Source organism: Heptranchias perlo, chromosome 6, assembly GCF_035084215.1.
Source record: "Heptranchias perlo isolate sHepPer1 chromosome 6, sHepPer1.hap1, whole genome shotgun sequence".
Classification (NCBI taxonomy): Eukaryota; Metazoa; Chordata; class Chondrichthyes; order Hexanchiformes; family Hexanchidae; genus Heptranchias; species Heptranchias perlo.
In genome coordinates, this window is record NC_090330.1 from 55,125,604 (window position 1) to 55,145,420 (window position 19,817).

At 44.0% G+C, this 19,817-nt stretch overlaps 1 protein-coding gene and 1 long non-coding RNA gene across 3 annotated transcripts in view; one reads left to right on the forward strand and one right to left on the reverse strand.

The window, feature by feature from the left end:
- Positions 1–3,812: 3,812 nt before the first annotated feature.
- On the reverse strand, positions 3,813–11,618 carry LOC137322528 (uncharacterized). Its single transcript, XR_010963155.1, has 2 exons — positions 11,479–11,618; positions 3,813–4,532 (listed from the first exon to the last, which is right to left on the reverse strand). It is a non-coding gene; the product is annotated as an uncharacterized lncRNA (long non-coding RNA).
- Positions 11,619–11,750: 132 nt separating this feature from the next.
- LOC137323006 (beta-1,4-galactosyltransferase 3-like) overlaps positions 11,751–19,817 on the forward strand; it is a 34,855-nt gene continuing 26,788 nt past the window's right edge. Inside the window, exon 1 of one of the 2 annotated variants that reach the window (XM_067986333.1) lies at positions 11,751–12,254. In XM_067986333.1, the coding sequence (XP_067842434.1) occupies positions 12,005–12,254 (250 nt within the window). In that variant the 5' untranslated portion in view covers positions 11,751–12,004. The remainder of the gene's footprint in view (positions 12,255–19,817) is intronic. The other variant, XM_067986332.1, reaches the window with a different exon arrangement.

Below are 19,817 nucleotides of genomic sequence, written 5' to 3' on the forward strand. Positions count from 1 at the left end.
GGGTGCATCTGCCCATTCCTATCTACCCAGTCATAGCTAGAGAATCTCCTGCAATGTCTTCTCTTCCCGCTCCCGCATCGTTACCTCTGGACTCCCCAAGGATCTATCATTGGCTCCCTCCTATTTATTATCTATATGCTACCCTTCTGTGACATCATCCAAAAACACATCAGATTCCACATGTACGTTGAAGACACCCAACTCTACCTCACCACCTCTCTCAACCCCTCCACTGCCTCTGATTTGTCACACTGTTTGTCCGACTGAACAGAAATTTCAATCAATTAAATATTGCTCCCTGCCCAAACTCCGTTCCCTAGCCACCAATTTCCACCCCCCCTCTGGCCATTGTCTGAGGCTGAACCCGACTGTTCACAACCTTGGCATCCTATTTGACCCTGAGCTGAGCTTCCGACCGCTTATCCTTTCCGTCACCAAGACCATCTACTTCCACCTCCGTAATATCACCCAACTCCACCCCTGCCCATCTGCTGCTGAAACTCTCATCCATGGTTTTGTTACCTCCAGTCTCGACTATTCAAATGCTCTCCTGGCTGGCCAGCCACCTTCCACCCTCATTAAACTTCAGCTCATCCAAAACTCTGTTGCCCATATCCTAACTCGCACCAAGTCCTTTTCACCCATCACCCCTGTGTTCGCAGACCTACATTGGCTCCCGGTCCGACACGCCTCGATTTTAAAATTTTAATCCTAGTTTTCAAATTCCTCCATGGCCTCTCCCCTCCCTATCTCTGTAACCTTCTCCAGCCCTACAACCCTATGAGTTCTCTGCGTTCCTCCAATTCTGGCCTCTTGTGCATCCCCGATTTTCATTGCCCCACTATTGACGGTCGTGCCTTCAGCTGCCTAGGCCCGAAGCGCTGGAATTCATTGCCTAAACCACTCTACCTCTTTTTCTCCTCCTTTAAGACGCTCCTTAAACCTACCTCTTTGTCTAAGCTTTTGGTCACCTGTCCTAATATCTCTTTATGTGGCTTGGTGACAAATTTTGTCTGATAATGCTCCTGTGATGTGCCTTGGGACGTCTTATGACATTTACGGTGCTGTATAAAGGCAAGTTGTTCTTGTTGTATTAAACTAGTATTGGACACTCCCCATTTGTGAACCACCAGTGAAATTAGGTAAATGGCACAGCTGTTTATGCTGTTTCCATGGGGTTTCCACCGGCCTTCTACCGGCATTATGGTGGGACCTCCACGGAATTTGAGGGACCACAACTCTAACAACTAAGCTCACCCTTTGAAAATAATTTTTAAATAATAGTGTTACTTTCCCTTGTTACTGCTGTGGAAGTCTATTTAATCTAAACTGTTTCTTGGAAATTCAAACTGATTTTTTTTTTTCTCTCCTTCAGGAGTTTTAAACTGACCTTTTTTTATCTCTCAAGATTTTGAAATTGTACCTAAATTCAGAGAGAATCTGTCTTTCATATTCCAGAAAGAGTTTCTGGCACTTCCTGGATTTTGAATATTCCACAGAAAGGAACAGTCAGTCATATACAAACTGAAACAATCACACGGTATCATTATTTAAGTACAAAATGTCCTCTCTCTCCTGTAACTGACAAATCGTGTAACATTGTATTGAAATGAGCTTGGTACAGGAATAAAACCTGCAGCTGTGTTTTTTTTAAACTGGTTATCTACTGGATTTAAAGGTACAACCACTAAACAAAAATATGTCAATGGTATCAAGCTTTGATGCTCAGGGGGACATCCTAGGCATTTTATAAACGTAAGCATAGATTTATAAATGTTTTCAGGAAATGAGCATTCCCATCTCTGATCTCAAAACATTTAAAATGTTTTAGCATGGAGCAGAGTTCTGCACATACGTAGAAGCATAGATATGCAGAGCTCTTTCCTGGTCTCAAAAATACAATTCCTGCCAGGCAGTACTACCAGACTGCAAATTGATTTAGTAACTACTAGCCTTAGGTCAATAGCACAATATAAATGCAGCCATATGATCTTATTTTTTTACCTCTATTTTATTATCTTTATCAACAAAATCATTTTTCAATTTTTGCTTTTTATTTTCTAATCCATCGTTTTATACCTTGGTTCTTGGATAAGACGATTCTCACACATATATCCACAATTTTTTCCAAGTGACATAGATGATTATTATTTTAAGAACAATTATTATGCATGAATTTAAAGAAAAGAAAATGATAATTCTCATCCTACAACTCATAGCTCATGAGTATTTTACTTCTATAGTCTTTGTGAATCCACAAACCAGTACATTTTGCCATGAGGTAAAATTAAAGACAGTTCACAAAACAAAAAAAGCTCCAATAATATTGGGTTTGAGTCCTTTCAATTCTTCCCCTCCCACTTAAAGTCTTAAATACATATCAAAGTATTAGCTCAGTCCCCAACAAACTAAAGAGGTACTCACAGTGCTTTCTGAATCTTTTGCTAATGTCCCTGGGTAACTGGTGATCATGTGCTGTCAATTAAATGTCCTTGGAAAATAGTTAAGCATATTAAATTGTTATTGTTATTCTGAAATGGGTGACATCATCATAGCCATAGACTAGTTTGTCCACATATTATCGAATTGTCTAACATCACACATCACAGGTTAAATATATTCATATCTATTTTCAAGCTGATCTTAGTTTTATTTCAGGACTGTTCCCACAACTAATGAGCTTTTCTATCTCCTTGCATAAGGAAGAAAATCCTGAAAAAAGTTTATTGTTAATGATTTTTATTGCTGCTGATACTACTGAGTGGAGTTTCATCCCACTGTAAAAATAAAGGATCACTTCTACAATGAAGAATAGCCTCAATTGAGATAAGAGGATAGCAACATGATAGGAATGAGTTGATGAATGATATTGCTGTTTCCCCAATCATCACTAATCAAAAAAACATCCAAGCTTCTTTCTTTATGTAGTCTTAGATTCACCATTGTATTTTCCTCTTGCAGTACAGGTTCTACAGATTAGTGCCTTCCATTTTCAAATGTAGTTGCTGCCAGCTATTATAATTCTGTCACTATTCCTGAATCTTTCAAAATTTTGAATGTACTTTTGCTCCCTTGACTGTATGATACTGTTCTTTGTTACCAATGTTTAATTATTTTTATGACATTTGGAATTGCACCGTTGACTCTTTTCTAAATTTATATTGGGCATTAACGCTCAATAACATTGAAAGCATGACAAGAACAGGAACAACGATATCAGTGAAGTCTTTCAAAAGTAGTATATTGAGGTGTAACCTTTTTAAATTGAGGTTCACTGGCTCAAAAAGGGGGCATGACATAGCAGCCAGTAATATTGCACCCAAGATCATATTAAAGGAAAAAACACTGCATTCATTATAATCCTTAGAAATATTTTGTCAAATAATTTTGTGTGGTGGCTCAATATTGCGCACACAGTTTATGTATGTTATCCACATTATAATGACAACTTGCTGTCTACAAGTAGCCATCTAGTAAATCATGTATAAAGTGTCAATTTAAGAATGCTCCTCTGATTTTTTTAAGAAGCGTATAACACAGGTTCAACAGCACATTTTACTTATAGAATCATACAGCACAGAAGGAAGCCATTTGGCCCATCGTGCCTGTGCCGGCTCTTTGAAAGAGCTATCTAATTAGTCCCACTCCGCTGCTGTTTTCCCATAGTCCTGCAAACTTTTCCTTTTTAAGTATATATCCAATTCCCTTTTGAAAGTTACTGTTGAATCTGCTTCCACCACCCTTTCAGGTAGTGCATTCCAGATCATAACAACTCGCTGCGTAAAATAATGACTTCTCTGCAGATATCTGAATTCTCAGATTGCCTTATTTTGTTTTATTAGTTGAATCAATTAACCAGAGGTCATTTTTCTCAGTTCTTCACTAGGCTACAAGGAAAGAGAAATGTTTCACCATCTTTTCTAAAGTAAGCATCCTTTCTCATTTGTTCCTGGGATGTAGGCGACATGAACAACACCACATTTATTGTCCATCCCTAGTTGGCCTGAAAAGGTGGTGTTGGACCTTCTCCTTGAATTGCTGCAGTCCTTGGGTTGATGGTGCTCCCATGATGCTGTTAGGTGGAGATTCCCAGGATCTTGGCCCAGCATTGATGAAGGAATGATAATAAATAACCAAGTCCAGGTGGTGTGTGACTTGGAGGGGACCTTGGAGGTGATGGTGTTTCCATGACATTGCTGATCTTCTCCTTCTCAGTCACTGGGAAGGGGGGTACTGTGGAAGTAACCTTGATGAGTTGTTGCAGTGCATCTTGTAGATACTGCAGCTACAGTGCACCAGTGGTGAAGGGGTAGATACTGAGTTCAGCGGCAGGAGCACCAATCAAGTGAGCTGTTCTATCCCAGACGATGAGGAGCTTCTCAAGTGTTGTTGCAAATACACCCATCTAGGTGAGTGGTAAGTATTCCATCAGACTCCTGACTTGGCCCTTGTAGATGGTGGAGAAGCTTTAAGTGGTCAGGAGGTGAGCCACTCATTGCAGAGTACTCAGCATTCCAATTTAATTGCTTTATCTGCACAAAGAACTGTATATTAAAATAAGATTACAGATGTGCAATGGGGCTGAATTTTCCAACCTTTTAACCGCTGAATTTTGGGTGGTTTCAGATTGGTTGAGAGTGCAAAATGAGGTGGGACACAAAACGCTGCATCCCTACCCACAGAAACACTAATGGCAATTTTCTACAGAAGTAACGGTAGTGCCCACTCAAATAATGGCAAGCCTATTAAAATTAAATGCAAATGATTTACACCTCTGTCCTGTCTGATGCTGAGAACATCCTTTTATAAGATGTGTCCAGCATTAATGGGATTCTCTTTGGAAATATCTCTTATTCTCTGTTTCTTGGAGGAAGAAGAGGAGGATGGAGAGGAGGCAGCACTGGAGGCATCTGCACACACCCAGCATGCTGCCTGAGACATATTGCTCAGATCCTTTGATTTTAAAATGGGATACATGAAAACAAAATAGCTGAACAAAGCTTATCAAATTAAAGTGATGGTTTCCTGAACTGCATCTAGATGTGAGACCAACACTCATTTGTATGCTACCAAGCACGCAATTTGGGCGCAAACCAATTAGGTGGCTTAAAAGATCGGGGAATTTTGGGCATGAGTGAGATATGCGTATAACTACATTATGTCAAAATCACCTCGATCTTTTACGCCTGTCCATCAGACCTTCCATCCGAACGAATCTCCACCTACAAAACTGACCACGCCCCCAACTCTCAAATGCAAATATCCTCCAATTGCACTTGTTCAGAGGGGGGAGTCTCTCAACATTGCGTCCAGATTTTCAGGCACAGCAGGAAACAAAATAATTTTCTGGTCTTTTAACTGCAATTTTTTGAGCGTTTAAAAAAAAATTATCCTCATTGAGACCCGCACTGTATTATCTGTTCCTTTGAATGCATTTTTATGGCAAAATATAAGTCACATTCAAAATTGAAAAGCTTCTCCGATTGCAAGTTCTTAAAAACAGTGTGCCTGATGTGCATGAATGATGGTGAAATGAGTTGAAACTTTTACTTTTAAGACTCAAAGAAGAAATATACTGGTGTGGGTTCCACGTTTCTTTGGGCCCCGATTGTTTATGCTGATTTATGCCTATTTACGCCCATTTTATGTCCGGGCGTATGCTGATGAGATTGGGAAGATATTTGTGTGTAACTTGACGTTGGCAAAATGTGCGCAGCTTCAGGCGCAATTTCAGGTGCACTTTCCGGGTTGTGCACAAGGAGAAAACTCCAGGTCTAGATGCCTTACGGAACACAGATCTAGTACAGCACATAAATCATGCAGCATGTATGCACATATTTCGGGACCCTATTTTAAGTGAAAAAATGGTGAATCCAGGAGTTTTTATGCCGAAATTGGGAATCACTTTTTACTGATCCACCAAGCTAAAAAAAAGTTTTAAAAAAATCCAACGAATCTATCGTTGAAACAGTAAAAAAAAACTTTTAATTAAATTAGTTTAGAAGATAAAATGAATGTAGACTTGCTTTACAGTGACAGCAATACGTGGTGATTAAAGGTCATTTTCAATAACCCTGAAGGTCAGTAATGTGGCAAAAACATTACAATGTTGTTAGTAAAACATTGTTGGAAGTATTACATTAGAAATGCAAAATACATTACATTTCAGCACTGTGATTCTGTAGACACTTGAAGAGTATTTTTAATCAATGAATTTTGAAATACTTTGGGCCACAAATTTCTGCCGAAATAACGGAAGAGCTCAACGGCGCTCTCCGTTTTTAATGGCGAATTGAAAGAGCAAGTTCCCACGTTGACACATGCGCACTAAAGCGCGGAAATCATGAACTTGCTGCTATTGGTTCGCTGATGATTTGACAGCTTCGAATTAAAGGGCCAGCGCACACTGCAATCATAGAAATCATTGAAAAATTGCAAACTTACTCATCTGCCCAGCTGGAAAGTAACTGATTACACCACCAAACAGGTACGCTTAAAAATATCATGTCTAAACTAAATTTTAAAAGCACGGTTAGTCTTAATGACTGCTATACAATGAAAAATTACATTTTAAAAATGTGGACTCACATATTACTCCTAATTTTAATATGATGTGGAGATGCCGGTGATGGACTGGGGTGGACAAATGTAAGGAATCTTACAACACCAGGTTATAGTCCAACAATTTTATTTTAAAATCACAATTGTTGGACTATAACCTGGTGTTGTAAGATTCCTTACACTTATTTTAATAGTCTTTGGTCGTTAAGAAAAATTTAAAATTAAAATGTTTTCCCTTCTGTCTCTTTAATTCAATTATTTCTTTGGCTTTTTATTTTAAAAATTTATTTTTTTTTATTTACAATGACATCGAGAATACTAACTTTAAACGAACGAAGTCTGCTTGCCTGCTTGAGCAATGCAGCCTGAATCTGTGGGCGTGACTTCACTTCCTGACAGATTTTATGGGCATGTCTTCTATTCTCACAGACTGTTCCATGCGCATCAACTCACGTTGCTCAGAGGCTGAATTGATAGCGCACAATTTTTTTTAAGTTCAAAATCGAGCAATTCGACGCCAGAGTCCGCAGTAAATATTTTGATCAATTTAATTGGCAGGAGCTGCAGTAAGCGTTGCCATGCGTTCTGCGCGATTTCTGGCCCAATAAAACATTGTAAAAAAACAAATCCCTTTCATACATGGGAGAAAGCACAAAAAGTTCTCCCTTCTATTTTGTATTAATGTATATAGTTTGCAGCAACAACAGTTTACATTTATATAGCGCCATCTCCAACCATTCTTTCTTCTCCTAAGTCCTTGAACGTGTTGTCGCCTCCCAAATCCGTAGCCATCTTTCCCACAACTTCATGTTTGAACCTCTCCAATCAGGTTTTCACCCCGCCACAGTACTGATACTGCCCTTATCAACGTCACAAATTACATCCTATGTAACTGTGACCGTGGTGCACTATCCCCCCTCATCCTTCTCGACCTGCCTGCAGTCTTTAACATGGTTGACCACACCATCCTCCTCCAACGCCTCTCCTCCATCATCCAGCTAAGTGGGAATGCCCTCGCCTAGTTCCATTCTTATCTATCCAGTTGTAGCCAGAGAATCTCCTGCAAAGGCTTCTCTTCCCGCTCCCGCACTGTTACCTCTGGAGTCCCCCAAAGATCCATCCTTGGCCCCCTCCTATTTATCATTTACATGCTGCGACATCATCCAAAAACATGTCAGATTCCACATGTACGCTGATGACACCCAGCTCTACCTCATCACCATCTCTCTTGACCCCTCCACTGCCTCCGATTTGCCACATTCCTTGTCTGACATCCAGTATTGGATAAGCAGAAATGTCCTCCAATTAGATATTGGGAAGGCCGAAGTCATTGTCTTTGGCCGCCAACACAAACTCCATTCCCTGGTCACCGATTCCATCCTCCTCCCTGGCCACTGTCTGAGGCTAAACCAGACTGTTCGCAACCTTGGCATCCTATTTGACCCTGAGCTGAGCTTCCAATCCCATATTCTCTCCATTACCAAGACCATTACCTACTTCCACCTCCATATCGCCCATCTCCACCCCTGCCTCAGCCCATCTGCTGCTGAAACCCTCATCCATGCCATGTCCAGGACCAGCTGGACATGGACAAGACCATGGAAGAGAGTCAGGTAGTCAACCTGTGGACTATGTTCATCCTGCACCTGTTAATTGCCATCTTAGCCAGGAAAAGCCTGCTGGAGCTGGTATTCCCAAGTGGTCTCCCACCCAAGTACTAACTAGGCCTGGCTCTGCTTATCTTCTCGGATAGATGCGTTTTCGGACTAGTGTGGCCATAGGCCCAGTGATGCTTGCATCTTGGAGATCTTCGAGTTACATTACACTTTACTTTTTTGGACCAAGCCATCTTGCTTTTTGCTTGATCCATGCCATGCATTCCAATGCTCCAGCCGGCCATCTTTCACCCTCCGTAAACTTCAGCTCATCCAAAACTCTGCTGCCCATGTCCTAACTCACACCAATCTCATTCTTCCATCAACTCTGTGCTCGCTGACCTACATTGGTTCCCGGTCAGCAACGCCACAAATTTAAAATTCTCACCCGAGTGTTCAAATCCTTCCATGGCCTCACCCCTCCCTACAATCCTCTGAAAACTCTGTGCTCCTCTGACCTCTTGTGCAACCCCGATTTTAATCACCCCACCATTGGCGGCCGTGCCTTAGGCTGTCTAGGCCCCTAGCACTCGAATTCCCTCCCTAATGCTCTTCGCCTCTCTCTCCTCTTTTAAGACGCTCCGTAAAACCTACTTCTTTGACCAAGCCTGTCCGAATATCCCCTTATGTGGCTTGGTGTCAAATTGCTCCTGTGAAGCGCCTTGGGACATTTTACTAGATTAAAGGCACTATAAATGCAAGTTGTTATTGTTCTGGTAAAACGTCCCAAGGAGCCATGGAAGTAGAGGGTCAGGCCAAAATGAGTTTTGTGATAAGGGCCACACAGCCACCACGGTGGAGCAGATGGTGGAAGGTATAACCAGGCTTCAGTAAGGGGCAAGATGTCGTTACTTGTGAGTCAAGTTTCCATGTGTCAATGCAATCATCCACAATAAGGTCATGGATGTCAAGGGCCTTGTTTGCAAGTGAATGGTCATTCTGGAGGGAGATGCAGAGAGGGGAGGTGATTGTTGATCCGTTTGCAGAGTCCACAGGGTCAGCAGTGGAATAGGAATGAGGTTGGCAAGATTAGCCTCCAGCAGGCATGCTGGATAGGAAGGTTAGCGAGAGTGTGTGATGGGGCAGGTGTGGGTTGCTACTCACCATGGACTCTCTTTGGGCTAGGATTCAGTTCCCCCCCCACCAAATAATTTGACTCAGCCCATATTAATGGGTTTCCCAATTGTGAACGATTATGGACTCTGCGGACCGTTGATAGAAAATTACCAATGAGAATTGGGCATATTTTAATTGGACCAATAGGGTTGGCACTGATTTGCCCCAGTATCACATGACAGTAGTCAGCACCACAAGTGTCCCTTTTGAACGGCACCACTAATACAATAATCTATCGGGTCCAATTAAACTGAAAGATGCTTAAAATAAAGCAGCAAAGTCCCATTTCAACAAAACCAAAGGAACCGTATACACTGGCAGGCTGTTTCCAGTGGGGTTCCACAGGGTTCTGTATTAGGTCCCTCGCTTTTTGTGGTATATATGAATGATTTAGACTTAAATGTAGGGGGCATGATTAAGAAGTTTGCAGATGATACAAAAATTTGCCATGTGGTTGATAGTGAGGAGGAAAGCTGTAAACTGCAGGAAGGTATCAATGGACTGGTCAGGTGGGCAGAAAAGTGGCAAATGGATTTCAATCTGGAGAAGTGTGAGGTAATGCATTTGGGGAGGGCAAACAAGGCAAGGGAATACACAATAAATGGGAGGATACTGAGAGATGTAGAGGAAGAGAGGGACCTTGGAGTGCATATCCACAGATCCCTGAAGGTAGGACAGGTAGATAAGGTGGTTAAGAAGGCATATGGGATACTTTCCTTTATTAGCGGAGGCATAGAATATAAGAGCAAGGAGGTTATGCTAGAACTGTATAAAACACTAGTTAGGCCATGGCTTGAGTACTGTGTATAGTTCTGGTCACCACAGTACAGGAAAGATGTGATTGCACTAGAGAAGGTACAGAGGAGATTTCTGAGGATGTTGCCAGGACTGGAGAATTGTAGCTATGAGAAAAGATTGGATAGGCTGGGGTTGTTTTCTTTGGAATAAAGGAGGCTGAGGGGTGATTTAATTGAGATGTATAACATTGAGGGGCCTAGATAGTGGACAGGAAGGACCTATTTCCTTTAGCAGAGAGGTCAATAACCAGGAGTCATAGATTTAAAGTAATTGGAAGAAGGATTAGAGGGAAGCTGAGGAAAAAATTTTTCACTGAGGGTGGTGGGAGGCCTGGAACTCACTACCTGGAAGGATGGTAGAGGCAGAAACCCTCATCACACTTAAAAAGTACTTGATTATGGACTTGAAGTGCCATAACCTACAAGGCCATGGACCATGTGCTGGAAAGTGGGATTAGGCTGGGTAGCTCTTTTTCGACTGGCACAGACATGATGGGCTGAATGGCATCCTTCTGTGCTGTAAATTTTTCTATGTTTCTAACTAAATCCTAATATTATTTCAAGTGTCTATTTGGGGCCCATTAGTCGCGGAAAGCCTCAAGTGTACTGGTGGCCACAGCATGCTCCCTCTCCAGGGCCAGCTGGACATGGACAAGAGTCAGGTAGTCAACCTGTGGACTATGTTCATCCTGGACCTGTTAATTGCCATCTTAGCCAGGCCCAGGAAAAGCCTGCTGGAGCTGGTATTCCTAAGTGGTCTCCCACCCAAGTACTAACTAGGCCTGGCTCTGCTTATCTTCTCAGATAGATGCGTTTTCAGACTAGTGTGGCCATAGGCCCAATGATGCTTGCATCTTGGAGATCTTCGGGTTACATTACACTTTACTTTTTTGGACCAAGCCATCTTGCTTTTTGCTTGATCCTTCAGCCCAACCATCTCAGTAGATCTCCATCTAGTGGAGATACTGGCGTCTGCAACGGACAGTTTTGGCCTCATTGGTTATGGAGTACATTCAGAAAGGAAGGGATTTTACTCATGCTATTTGGAATGGCCCAAAATATCCAGCAGGTTTTATTACCTTAAGACTTCAGAGCCCTAAACAAGTTATTCAAACAGCAAAATATGGTAAAACTGTCTCACATTATTCAGGCAATGCTTTCTGGAAACTAGCTGGCTGTTACTGGCCTAAAGGATACGTATTTCCACAATGCCATCCAGTCTTGTTGCAAGTACAATTGGTTTAGAATCAGGCGCCAAAGCGACTAGTGGAAGATGCTCTCTTTAGCTTCTCATCACCCTTCAGGGTCTTCATTATCGAGGCGCTCATCTCAGAATGCAACGTGTGTACCTTTATCCTGATCTGGATGGTTGCATCCGCCTCACGCCACAATCCCACCCGACCATCTTAGCTGCAGCCATTGCAGTTCCCGACCGCTCCTTGCCCCCAGCCTCAGCCTGCCCTGATCCCTGGACCTTCCCTCCATCCACAGCTTTGACTCATCTCTTGGCATCGAGAGAGAATTCCGCGCATGCCCAGGTTTGAATTCGGCCAACGTTCTGCCAGTCTCGCGCGCCTGTCAGTAGTAGGCAGTGCGCAAGGAGGCGGAGCTGGTATTGCGGTAACCGCCCCTCAGGCAGTCGGGGGCCGGCAGCCGCGTTCCGGGGCAGAACGCTGATCGTTGCTCGGCACCAAACTGCCATGTGTGTCCGTGCTGCAGCACCGAGTCACTTCTTCACCGCTCGCGGCAGTGAAGTAGGCGGCGACGGGGATGCGTTGGCGCTGTGAAGCCGAGCGGTAACCGGCTCGGGCTGTGAACCGGCTGGTTCACCGTCTGTTTTTCTCTGAAGCGGCGGTGGGGAGGAGGGGGTGGAGGATGAGCCGCCTGTGCTCCCCGAACCGACCCTGCACCCTGCTCTTGCTGGCTTTCCTCCAGTTGGCTTTCGTACTCTTCCTGTACCGTCGCAGCCTCTCTGGCTCCTTCGCCAGCTCTCTGTACGAAGAGGACCGCGACGGCCGCTGGGATTACTCCAAAACTCACGACGTTTACACCAACCTCAGTTTCGTCACCCCGAGCCCGGACCGGGAAACTTTACCCGAGTGTCCGGTTGAGTCGCCGCTGCTCGGTAAGAACAAACTTTTATTGTGCAGTAACCGCCGCGCGCGATGCTACGCAACCCGGGCTCTGCTCGGCTCGGCCACGAAATGCAGCTGAGAGCTGGCCAGCCGCACCCCCGGGAGAGCAGAGGGAGCGGAAGGTGTTGTAATTCGTATTTAATAGAATGGAAACCACGACCTCTGATAACAGCGGGTTCTCCTACTTGTTAAACTATTCCAGCTTTACATAGGAGCAGCAGCAGTACTCCCCTGCGGGATGCTCAGTGCACTCTGCCTCAGCTGGGGAAATTCTTTTGGTGGGAGGACAATGTCGGTGACCTCAAAAGTGGGGGTGGGGCGGGGGTCACGAGAGTTCAGTCAACGAGATAAATTGACTTTCTTCCTGTACTTTGGGTTCAACATGTCAGTATTGTGAAAAGAGGCTTTTTTAAAAGAGAAATGGAGACCAGGGCAGTAAAGCAAACAGGGTTAACTTGAGTTTTAGTTTTCTACCTCTGTACAAAATAAGGCCAGGGAATGATTTCAGAGCTTACAAATAGATCATGAAGGATTCTTAAAATACATGCCAATTTTGAATGTTTGGTCATGGTGTTAGCCTTGGCTCACTGATGGCAATTTGAGTCAGATGGTCCTGGGTTCAAAGCCCCATTCGAGGCTTGAGCATATAATCTGGCACTTGGTGCCATCTTTCAGATGAAACGTTACACTGAGACCCTGTCTGCTCTCGGGTTGGTGTAAAAAGTCCCATGGCATTATTAGAGTAGGGAAGTTCTCCTGGTATCCAGGTCAATATTTATCCCTCAATCTGTTTTTGTGACATTGGTTATCAGGTCATTTGTGTCACTATAGGACCTTGCTGTTTGCAAATTGGCTGCTGTATTTCCCTACATTGGAACAGTGTCTACAAATCAAAAGTACATCATTGTCTGTAAAGCACTTTGGGACATCCTGCGATTGTGAAAGGTGCTATATAAATGCCTGTTGGTTTGTTCTTAATTAGAGGGAGACCACAAAAGCCTGTCACATAACATTAGAGTCTCACCAACATTAATGAATCACATATCTTGAGTCACAGTGCCATCTACAGGTGAAATACTTGTGGCTATCATCATTTTAAAATATAGCTAGATGGTAGATATGAGCAGTTTAAGATTTATCCAGTCTTTAGTGTGTATATTTAGAGGAATGTATCCTTTTTATATTTGTAATAAAAGGATATATTGAATCACAAGATGTTGTGTGCCTCTCATTTATAGTGGGGCTAACAGATTAATACACATTGTGTATTGATCTCACTTCATTCTTAAATTTTTGGGAGTGGGCATGCAACAAAAGTGACTTGAGCTTGAAATTGTGTTTTCAGTCATTATCCTGAACCTGTCTTGTGCATTGAGCTTTGACCATTCTAATTTTCAAAACACATACTTGTGTGATGTGGATATTGCAGATGCAAAACCTACTGATTATAATGACCACTCTGAATGGACTGTTCAAACAATAACTGATGGTAGATTTGAGACAGGACAGCTGAGAAATTGGGATGGAGAACCAAGAAAACACCTACTTTTAAGGTTGTGGCATTTTTAAGTTTTGATGACAAAAGCATGAAAACCTTGCACTTTGTCCACATCTATCTGTTATGGACTGTTACTGTTGTGCAACACGCTTTTCAGCTTTCTGTTATATGTAAAATCAACCAGAGTTTAGATACGGTTACAACTTGAGTGAATCTTTAATGGTTTATAATCCTCTGCCCAAAAAAGCCTTAACTTGTCACCAATGTTCTTGGAGTATCTCTGTAAACCCCCAAGAGATACTGCTTCTCTGGACCGTGGACCTAATCCACACTTGCAAAGTATGAGATCAAATCGAAGGTCTGTCATGCTTGTGTGTTTCATAAACATCTTCCGTTAGTTTTTTTTTGTTCCTGGGATGTGGGCGTCGCTGGCGAAGCCGGCATTCATTGCCCAACCCTAATTGCCCTTGAGAAGTTGGTGGTGAGATGCCTTCTTGAACCGCTGCAGTCCGTGTGGTGAAGGGTTTCCCACAGTGCTGTTAGGAAGGGAGTTCCAGGATTTTGACCCAGGAACGATGAAGGAACGGCGATATATTTCCAAGTCGGGATGGTGTGTGACTTGGAGGGGAACGTGCAGGTGGTGTTGTTCCCATGTACTTGTTGTCCTTCTAGGTGGTAGAGGTCGCGGGTTTGGGAGGTGCTGTCGAAGAAGCCTTGGCGAGTTGCTGCATTGCATCTTGTGGATGGTACACACTGCAGCCATGGTGCACCGGTGGCGAAGGGAGTGAATGTTTAGGGTGGTGGATGGGGTGCCAATCAAGCGGGCTGCTTTGTCCTGGATGGTGTCGAGCTTCTTGAGTGTTGTTGGAGCTGCACTCATCCAGGCGAGTCATAGAGTTATACAGCACGGATAGAGGCCCTTCGGCCCATCGTGTCCGCGCCGGCCATCAGCCCTGTCTACTCTAATCCCATATTCCAGCATTTGGTCCGTAGCCTTGTATGCTATGGCATTTCAAGTGCTCATCCAAATGCTTCTTGAACGTTGTGAGGGTTCCTGCCTCCACAACCCTTTCAGACAGTGAGTTCCAGACTCCAACCACACTCTGGGTGAAAAAGTTCTTTCTAAAATCCCCTCTAAACCTCCCGCCTTTTACCTTGAATCTATGTGGAGAGTATTCCATCACACTACTGACTTGTGCCTTGTAGATGGTGGAAAGGCTTTGGGGAGTCAGGAGGTGAGTCACAATATCCAGCATCTGACCTGCTCTTGTAGCCACAGTATTTATATGGCTGGTCCAGTTAAGTTTCTGGTCAATGGTGACTCCCAGGATGTTGATTGTGGGGGATTCGGCGATGGTAATGCTGTTGAATGTCATGGGGAGATGGTTAGACTCTTTCTTGTTGGAGATGGTCATTGCTTGGCACTTGTCTGGCGCGAATGTTACTTGCCACTTATGAGGCCAAGCCTGGATTTTGTCCAGGTCTTGCTGCATGCGGGCTCGGACTGCTTCATTATTTGAAGGGTTGCGAATGGAACTGAACACCGTGCAATCATCAGCAAACATCCCCATTTCTGACCTTATGATAGAGGGAAGGTCATTGATGAAGCAGCTGAAGATGGTTGGGCCTCGGACACTGCCCTGAGGAACTCCTGCAGCAATGCCCTGGGGCTGAGATGATTGGCCTCCAACAACCGCTACCATCTTCCTTTGTGCTAGGTATGACTCCAGCCACTGGAGAGTTTTTCCCCTGATTCCCATTGACTTCAATTTTACTCGGGCTCCTTTGTGCCACACTCGGTCAAATGCTGCCTTGACGTCAAGGGCAGTCACTCTCACCTCACCTCTGGAATTCAGCTCTTTTGTCCATGTTTGGACCAAGGCTGTAATGAGATCTGGAGCCGATGGTCCTGGCGGAACCCAAACTGAGCATCGGTGAGCAGGTTATTGGTGAGTAAGTGCCGCTTGATAGCACTATCGACGACACCTTCCATCACTTTGCTGATGATTGAGAGTAGACTGATGGGGCTGTAATTGGCCGGATTGGATTTGTCCTGCTTTTTGTGGACAGGACATGCCTGGGCAATTTTCCACATTGTCAGGAGAATGCCAATGTTGTAGCTGTACTGGAACAGCTTGGCTAGAGGCACAGCTAGTTCTGGAGCACAAGTCTTCAGCACTAGAGCCGGGATGTTGTCGGGGCCCATAGCCTTTGCTGTATCCAGTGCACTCGGCCGTTTCTTGATATCACGTGGAGTGAATCGAATTGGCTGAAGACTGGCTTCTGTGATGGTGGGTATATTGGGAGGAGTCAGAGATGGATCATCCACTCGGCGCTTCTGGCTGAAGATGGTTGCAAATGCTTCAGCCTTGTCTTTTGCACTCACGTGCTGGACTCCGCCATTGAGGATGGGGATGTTTGCAGAGCTCCTCCTCCCATTAGTTGTTTAATTGTCCACCACTGTTCACGACTGGATGTGGCAGGACTGCAGAGCTTTGATCTGATCCGTTGGTTGTGGAATCGCTAAGCTCTGTCTATAGCATGTTGCTTCCGCTGTTTAGCATGTATGTAGTCCTGAGTTGTAGCTTCACTAGGTTGGCACGTCATTTTTAGGTGCGCCTGGTGCTGCTCCTGGCATGCTCTTCGACACTCCTCATTAAACCAGGGTTGGTTGTTAATAGTGCTTTAGTAAAGTGTAATAATGTGTGTATGACAATTTCATACAATTAATAGATCTCCTATGGCAATGTTTATAACAATGGGGACCTCCAATACTATCCTACTTCTCTGCTCCTTCAGCCACCTTGCTGTCAACCTCTCGAACTCTCTCATTTAGCATCTCCATCTTGTCACTTCCTTCCTGCCTTCAGAAGCTTCCTCTACAACCATGCTTTCGCCCCCTCTTTGTTTTCTTCTGGCTTGGTGTCTGCTTGCTATAGCCTACTCTTGTAAAGTGCCTTGAGATGTGACTCAATGAAATGAGTGCTATAGAAAGGCAAGTTGTTTTGAAACTAGACTGAACTGAATTTTTTCTATGCATTTCCGAAGAGAGCCTCAAAAACCTGTACTACTTCATTCTCTTATTAAATGCATTTTGAAACAAACGTATTCCTTTCATTTACTTCGTCATTATTTTCCTTTGATTTAAGGGGGAAGGAAAGTCCTTTTCATTTAGGTTCCTCAATCTCTATATTGAAAAAAAATTATAAATGTGTTCCTTGATTTTTTTTTTGTAGTCAAATTTCCTACTCAAAGTAAAACATTTCAGCTGTTCTACCCTCTAGGCTGCTCCACTTATCGGTGGGGGGGGGGAATCTGCAAGTGTTCCAGAGCAGTTTCATTCATTTTAATTGAGGGCACATTTTGGACTAGTTTAGGAGCTAGAGATATATGTCCATGGGGAAAAAAACACTACCCACTTACATGCGAACTTTGGTTGTATATTTACCTGGGACATTGTGAAATTCTACACATATTTTGTTTGCTTTCTCTAGCTATTTATAAAACAAAAATTATAGCAACAAGAGTTTAGCGAAGAGATACGTGTGCCGATATCTTCCTCTGATGTGCACATTTTTATGACAATTCCATGAAATACTGTCATCCTTTAACTGAGTGGTTTCATTTTAACCAAAATTCACAAATCTTGTTCCCTGTCTTTGCATTTGAGCTTCATCATATTCATCAATGTGTCTGTTCGGTTTTCTGTAAGAAGTAATTTCAGTAACTTAGAAATGTAACACCAGGTTTGAAATAAATTTCACGCACAATCTCTCACACTGTCTTTACCAAAGAAGATGCTGCCAGAGTCTCAGTAAAGGAAGATATAGTTGAGATACTGGATGGACTAAAAATTGAAAGAGGTACTAGAAAGGCTAGCTGTACTTAAAGTAGATAAGTCACCCAGTCCAGGTGGGATGCATCTAGTTTGCTGAGGGAAGTAACGGTTGAAATTGCAGAGGCCATAATCTTCCAAACATCCTTAGATACGGGGGTGGTGCCAGAGGACTGGAGAATTGCAAATGTTACCCCCTTGTTCAAAAAAGGTGTAAGGATGAACCCAGCAACTATAGGCCAGTCAGTTTAACCTCGTTGGTGGGGAAACTTTTGGAAACGATAATCCTGGACAGAATTAAGAATCACTTGGACGAGTATGGATTGATATGGGAAAGCCAGCATGGATTTGTTGAAGGCAAATCGGGATTAACTAACTTGATTGAGTTTTTTGATGAGGGCAATGCAGTTGATGTGTATATGGACTTTCAAAAGGCGTTTGATAAAGTACCGCATGGTAGGCTTGTCATCAAGATTGTGGCCCATGGAATAAAGGGGGCAGTAGCAACATGGATACAGAATTGGCTAAGTGACAGGAAACAGAGAGTAGTGGTGAACGGTTGTTTTTCGGACTGGAGGGAGGTGTACGGTGGTGGTCCCCAGGGGTTGATGCTGGGACCACTGCTTTTCTTAATATATATTAATGACTTGGACTTGGGTTTACAGGGCACAATTTCTAAATTTGCAGATAACACGAAACTTGGAAATGTAGTGAACAGTGAGGGGAATAGTGATAGACTTCAAGATGATATAGACAGGCTGGTGGCATAGGCGAACACATGGCAGATGAAATTTAATGCAGAAAAATGCGAAGTGATACATTTCGGTAGGAAGAACGAGGAGAGGCAATATAAACTAGAGGGCACAATTCTAAAAGGGGTACAGAAACAGAGAGATCTGGGGGTATATGTGCACAAATATGTGCCATACTCACAGAATCATACCTTTCAGCCTACGTCCCAGACTCTTCCATCACCATCCCTGGGTATGTCCTGTCCCACCGGCAGGACAGACCCACCAGAGGTGGCGGTACAGTGATATACAGTCAGGAGGGAGTGGCTCTGGGAGTCCTCAACATTGACTCTGGACCCCATGAAATCTCATGGCATCAGGTCAAACATGGGCAAGGAAACCTCCTGCTGATTACCACCTACCGTCCTCCCTCAGCTGATGAATCAGTCCTCCTCCATGTTGAGCACCACTTGGAGGAAGCACTGAGGGTAGCAAGGGCACAGAATGTACTCTGGGTGGGGGACTTCAATGTCCATCACCAAGAGTGGCTCGGTAGCACCACTACTGACCGAGCTGGCCGAGTCCTGAAAGACATAGCTGCCAGACTGGGCCTGCGGCAGGTGGTGGGCGAACCAACACGAGGGAAAAGCATACTTGATCTCGTCCTCACCAATCTACTTGTCGCAGATGCATCTGTCCATGACAGTATTGGTAGGAGTGACCACCGCACAGTCCTCATGGAGATGAAGTCCCATCTTCGCACTGAGGACACCATCCAACGTGTTGTGTGGCACTATCACTGTGCTAAATGGGATAGATTCAGAACAGATCTAACAGCTCAAAACTGGGGATCCATGAGGTGCTGTGGGCCATCAGCAGCAGCAGAATTGTATTCCAGCACAATCTGTAACCTCATGGCCCTGCATATTCCTCACTCTACCACTACCAACAAACAAGGGGATCAAACCTGGTTCAATGAGGAGTGTAGAAGAGCATGCCAAGAGCAGCACCAAGCATACCTAAAAATGACGTGCCAACATGGTGAAGCTAGAACTCAAGACTACATGCATGCTAAACAGCGGAAGCAACGAGCTATAGACAGAGCTAAGCGATTCCACAACCAACGGATCAGATCAAAGCTCTGCAGTCCTGCCACATCCAGTCGTGAATGGTGGTCGACAATTAAACAACTAACAGGAGGAGGAGGCTCTGCAAACATCCCCATCCTCAATGATGGCGAAGTCCAGCACGTGAGTGCAAAAGACAAGGCTGAAGCATTTGCAACCATCTTCAGCCAGAAGTGCCGAGTGGATGATCCATCTCGGCCTCCTCCCGATATCCCCACCATCACGGAAGTCAGTCTTCAGCCATTTCGATTCACTCCACGTGATATCAAGAAACGGCTGAGTGTACTGGATACAGCAAAGGCTATGGGCCCCGACAACATCCCGGCTGTAGTGCTGAAGACTTGTGCTCCAGAACTAGCCAC